Source organism: Microtus ochrogaster, chromosome X (genome assembly GCF_000317375.1).
Source record: "Microtus ochrogaster isolate Prairie Vole_2 chromosome X, MicOch1.0, whole genome shotgun sequence".
Taxonomy (NCBI): Eukaryota; Metazoa; Chordata; class Mammalia; order Rodentia; family Cricetidae; genus Microtus; species Microtus ochrogaster.
Genome location: NC_022026.1, coordinates 49,848,623 through 49,854,729, shown reverse-complemented (window position 1 = coordinate 49,854,729; position 6,107 = coordinate 49,848,623). Strand labels below are relative to the sequence as shown.

Here is a 6,107-nt window from a genome sequence, read left to right as displayed (position 1 = left end):
GTGGTGGTGGGTGGTGGTGAGTGGTGGTGGTGGTGGTCTTGGTGGTTGTGGTGGTGGGGGTGGAGGAGGTGGTGGGAGTGGTAGTGGCGGCAGAGGAGGTGGTGGTGGTGATAGGTGATGGAAGATGATGTGGTTTCTTTACACTGTTTCGCCCTCAATGGTTCTTTCCAAACATGAAAAGAATATGCAAGCCATTTATCACATAGAAAGAATCCATACAGCAAAATAAGAGCATGTTAAAGGGGAATGACACAATATTTAGACTCCAAAATTATATCTCCAGCAGGGTATTCCCAGAAACAATGAACAGATAAACATAGGAATAGATAGCTAATCCAGGGGTTCTCCATGTTTGTACACACCAATCGGGTTCTGTGAAGTGCAGCTGGCCCCCTCCTTATTATGGCCTCGATTTTTGCTCACAAATGCTGTGCTTTAGTTAACTAAAATATGCACCAGCTATCTTCCTCCCTCCCACCCTCTTGGCTTAGAAATACTACTTTATGGAAGATGAATGGCAGCATCAAAGGAAGCCATTTTTTCTAAGGCTTTGATTCCGAATGCTGTCAGTAATCTCTAATGACCTTTCTATATTTTACGTTTGCATTTAACAGGTTTTCTTTGCTCTGGGACTTCCTCACTTAAATGACTTCAACATTTTATGATATTCCGTGTGAACAGTTATTTGGTGTATCGTTTCTGTGGACTAGGTAGCCACAGGAAGCTAATGTACAACTGGCCACTAGTAAAAGAAATTTAATGACATTCTTTCACCTCAAGGGCGTTGTTACGGTCAGGAGATAGAGGATAAATGGCCAGAAGCTACCCTACACATCTAGAACCTTAGAGTTATGGTTTAGTGACAGCACTAAATATTCCTAAAAATATCCTTTGAACCCTTCCCTTTGTTGGCATAATTGATGTCCTGACCACTAAAGGAAGAATATCTACCCAGAAATTAACAGACTCAGTTAGGTTCTTCTTTTTAGGAACATGCATGTAGGCAGAGCCTAGGGAACAAGCGTCTGGGGAGGTAAATGTTTTGAGTGTCTTGCTGATGATAACTCTCTTATATACCTCCCAACATATGGCACAAGAGGTTAAAGGGAGACTGTCATGCCCCCTGTGTTTCCCTTGGAAAAGAATTCAGCTTTGGGAAGATGATGGTTGTAGAGGAAGGAGGAAGAGTCATAGGGTTGGGATTCTGGCCTCTGGAAAGGCAGTTTTTGTTCTATCTTTAACAAACACCATTATCTTGCTAAGAAACACTATCCCAATGTCGAGTTCAGTTTAATGCTTTCTTAGAGGAACATGCCTGCATGCATTTGTTCCTTGTGAAGCTATCCAAAGAGATTTAAGGCTTTGGCAGTCATAATTTTGTGTGGTTTAATTGCTAATTTGCTTGAATCACTTTTAGCTTTACAGTTTCCCTTTAGGAAATGTTACTTTCATTGTTAATTTCTAATTGACATGAATCAGAAAATTTAGAGGTATAGTACATGGTACTTACTGAGTGGGAAGGCCAGGTATGGGTGGCAAGAATGGGTATTAACACAAACCATGGGTAAAAATTTTGGATCAGAACCAGGCTTTGGCTGAAGCATGTCAAATGTCACATGTACAGCGAGATCAGCATGAAATTAGAGTTTCTGAAAAGTTATTTTGAATCACTGTTTAAAGTTAAAGTCTGGGAGTAGTTCTTTATTGTGGCCTCTGGCTGATTTCTGAGCTCTTTCTCTCCTCATCCCCACTGTTGACAGGCTTAAGAGAAACCACAGGCTCCGAGAGCGATGGGGGTGACTCAAGCAGTACCAAGTCTGAAGGTGCCAACGGGACAGTGGCAACTGTAGCCATCCAGCCCAAGAAAGTCAAAGGAGTGGGCTTTGGTGATATCTTCAAAGACAAGCCAATTAAACTGAGACCAAGGTCAATCGAAGTAGAAAATGACTTCCTGCCGGTAGAAAAGGTATGTTGGACAATTTCTGTGTGACTTCATTTTAATGTGGAACATCCTAAAGTAGGTTGTGGGCTTTGACTTCATGACGTCAGGGCCCCTTTTGCTCGCTGTTTGCCATCCCTCCTTTGAGTTCCCCTCCTCTGCAGGAATGGTGTCCCTGCTGCTTACTTCTTACCACGCTTGTGCTGGGCAGCTTTTCATAACTATAACAGAATAACTTGAGTCTATGATAGGACAAAATGGCTTACCTCATGAGCTGGAGAGCAGAGACGGGGTAGGACTGGGATCCTCTAATCTCCTTTAAGGGCACATGGCCAATGACCTATGGACCTTCCACCAGCTCTCACACCTCAAAGATTTTACAAGCTCCTGATGGTACTACCCTGGGCATCAAGTCTAACACAGAGAACTTCAGAGGACTTTCAGGATTATATATATCTCCTTTAAAGAATGTTTCTCGGGATGACTTTTCAAATGGTTTGCCACTTCTCCATCTCCTTTCCAGAGAAGCCCCTTCTCATACCTAGGCCCAGCTAAATATATGACCCTGACAGCCCTCAGATACCCTAAAATATCTCTAAATGCTTTGTGCTCAAGTGTGTTGATTGTGTTTATGTGGCAGAGAAAAGCAATTGTGTGACTTTTTTCCCTAAGAGTTAGGTGAAACAGTTTCAGACCGCTGAATGGAAGTCTCCTGTGTGTGCACAGGAATGATGGAGACAGCTTGTGTTCGGACTCCCTGGGTTGCTCCCATCAGGAAGCTAGCTTTTTTCTTCTGCTTCTGGTTCTGGGCTGGTGAGAAACAGACAGCATGTTGCTGCTGAGTACACGGTTGCTATAGCAACACACCCAGAGCCATAGTTCTGTGGCTACCACTGACGTCTACTGTGGTACACTTTTGAGCATCATAGGCTTGCTTGGGAGTTGATAAATACTGTGGAATTTTCCAAATTATAATAAGCTACACTCATGCTGTGCTTAAGAAATGTTTGTTAATTTGATTTCATGTTAAGTTTTCTGCTTTGACTTTTGTGCCAACAGGTTTGGGATAGGGTACTAGCAACATTTCTAATTTAGGTCTATCATTGGATTGTGGCTTTCATTTTTTTCAATGAGGTCAAATTTTAAAGGTCGCGTCAGCATCCACAGCTGTAGAACCTGCAGTATCCACCCAGCCTCTAGAAGCCTTCTGTAGTGCCAGCAATCATTAGAACAGCTTCTATGGGGTAGGGGGTCATTTTGGACTTAGATAAAAGGCAGGGGGAGAAGCTGGAACATGCTTCACTTTAACTGTTCCTTTGGTGAAGTGTCATGGAACGACTGTTGCTTTTTCCGTAATCAGTATGTCATGTTGCCTGTGATCTGAAAACTATGTTGTTGGTGTCTGAACTTGCGATCAGGTTTGTTGCCCATGGCCACATTCAGATTCCATGAGGAGCTACAAAAAGTGAATACCTGTAGTAATAGGAGCGGCGGGGCTGCGTCCCCAGCACCCCGGCCGCCTGGCTAGCTTATACCCCGAAATAATTACACAGACACTGTATTCTTTTAAACACTGCTTGGCCCATTATATCTAGCCTCTTCTTGGCTAACTCTTGCACCTGGACTAGCCCATTTCCAATCATGTGTGTAGCACCCCAAGGTGCACTTATGGGGAAGATTCTAGCCTACGTCCATCCTGGGTGGGAGCTGAATCGCGTCTGCCCAGGAGAGGGGAGCATGACTTCTCTCTGAGCTCACTTCCTCTTCCTCCCAGCATTCTGTTCTGTTTACTCCTCCCACCTATGTTTTAACCTATCAGGGCCAAGCAGTTTCTTTATTGCTTAACCAATGAAATCAACAGATTGATATATGACACTCCCACATCAAGTACCCGTCTTCACAAGGAGTGATGGACGGAGGAGTTTTTCTCCATTTTATTGAAGTTTTTGAAAAGAAAACGATCATTGACTCAATCAAGGTGACATGATGTGTATGTGAGTGGCTTATTATTGCTGTTAATAATATTTGTTTTAGGTGACAATAATATATTGAGTTATTAATAGTGAAATCAGTGTCAAACATAAACAATTTTCTTTGTGTGTATGTGTATACACTGTGTACATATGGAGAAATCTCACGTTGATGTTAGAAATCTAACTCTTTCCTCTCCACCATATTCACCGAGTCAGGGTTTTTCAGTCAAATCCAGAACTTAAAGATATGGGAAATCTCACTAGCCAGCATGCTTTTCAGATCCCTGCTTTCTGACGCTGGAATTGCAAGCAAGTGGCTAACTACACCCACACAACTTTTATGAGGATTCTGGGGATCTGAACTCCAATCCTCTTGCTTGTGTGGCAAGTGCTTTAAGTGCCAAAACATTTCCTTAGCACCTGCTTATTAATTCTTGAGACGAGAGCTCACCGTGTGGCCTTTCAACTCCCGGGCTTAATTAAACACCTGTCCCAGCGCCCTAAGACTATAGGCATGTGTACCTTCTTGCCAACTACTCCCAAGTTTATATGTCTTAGCACATTTCTTTCAAGAATGACAGAACTTTATGCTTGCCTCTCTGTCATTTCCACCTAGAGATTCTAATTCCTATCAGTTTATCCAAACCCTCCAAACACCCTCCTCCGTCCACAACTTTCCCCATCTCAGATGAAGGCAGTGCCATCTCTCTTCCCTTTTATTCCTTGAGGTTGTGTCTGACTAATTGATCACCTCTGCCTAACTATGTCTAGCATCTGTCTCTCTGTAACTCATCACCCTAATAGGGCTCTTTGTTTCTTCTCACTGCTGTGCACTGTATCCACGACACATATGTGTGGAAGGTAGAGTGTTTTCAAATGCATCAACATGATGCTTTGGAGATTGCAGACATCTGTAGAGGGAGGGAGCTGGGTGGAACAATAGAGCAGGTGCACACTTGAAAATACAGCAGTTATGTGCTTAACTATTTCTGTGTGAAATACTGTATTGGTGGTAGTGACATGGAACTAGAACTTTATCAGAGTTATGTATGAGAAAGGTATATGTGTGTATGTATGTGGGTGTATGTGCATATATCCTGATTCCTGATTGCTTGCAGAGTGAAACCATGCGCTAGAAGTTCCCATAATCCAGTGTAAAGCCTTGGGAGCAAACATAAACTTCCCAGCTTGCTTGAGTGACTGCAGGCAATGTTTCCAGCATCTGAGATGATTTAAAACTATCTCTTCTCCCTGTTGTTGGTGCAATGGGTAGTTGCATTGATTTATGGAGCCATTATGTTATTACACAATCTGGCTTGAGAGCCGATGAGTGTGATCCTGTTTTATTAATGTACAACCTGGTTCTTTTCACTTTTGAGATGGTTTTGTATTCAATATTGATGTTTAAAGAAGAAAGTTTCCTTTTAAAATGGGGCTTGCTGCTTTGATTTTGCAGAAGCAAATTGGATCTTGCATGACAGAATTTGGTATGTGAGGCCAAGCATGTCTCCCACTTAAGGTGGATCAGTTGATCTTCTGACAGGACTGATTTGATAACTTGCATGAGGAAAGATGGGATCTGACAAAGACCCTCTCTCTCTCTCTCTCTCTCTCTCTCTCTCTCTCTCTCTCTCTCTCTCTCATGTGTGTGTGTGTGTGTCTGTGTGTGTGTGTGGTGTACCGGGTTTCTTCATTGAACCTAAAGTTCACTTGTTAACAAGTTTGACTGCTCAATAAGCTCCCTGTATTTATCTGTCTCTGCCTCCCAGTGGTGGGGTTACAGATGTGTGCTGCCATATCTGAATTTTACATGGGTACTGGATATCTGAACTCAGGTTCTTATGTTTGCATACATTTTACCAACTGAACCATCTTCCAGGTTCCTGGATGTCTATTAAATCTGTAACACTTGCTGCTAATGATTAGATTGTATATTAGGGGAGGTACTTAATAATAGCCCTTTACCAACCCTGAGAAAGACGAAAAGTGAAACCAGGTTTGACGCTATACACCTTAATCCTAGCATTCAGGAGACTGAGGCGGGATAATTGAAAATTCAAGGCCAGCCTGATATATTAAGCCAGTTCTAGTTGTCCTGGGCTATATAGAGCCCTTGTCCCAAAACAACAAACCAACCAATATTGTTACTTTTGCTTGTGTTATTAAAATATAAGGAGAAACCATATATATATATA

General features: G+C 42.4%; 1 protein-coding gene across 12 annotated transcripts in view; it reads left to right on the top strand.

The window, feature by feature from the left end:
• Sh3kbp1 (SH3 domain containing kinase binding protein 1) overlaps positions 1-6,107 on the top strand; it is a 337,374-nt gene that overhangs the window by 190,885 nt on the left and 140,382 nt on the right. For all 12 annotated transcript variants that reach the window (XM_026784803.1, XM_026784804.1, XM_026784809.1 and 9 more), the window contains one exon: positions 1,761-1,966. In XM_026784803.1, the coding sequence (XP_026640604.1) occupies positions 1,761-1,966 (206 nt within the window). The remainder of the gene's footprint in view (positions 1-1,760; positions 1,967-6,107) is intronic.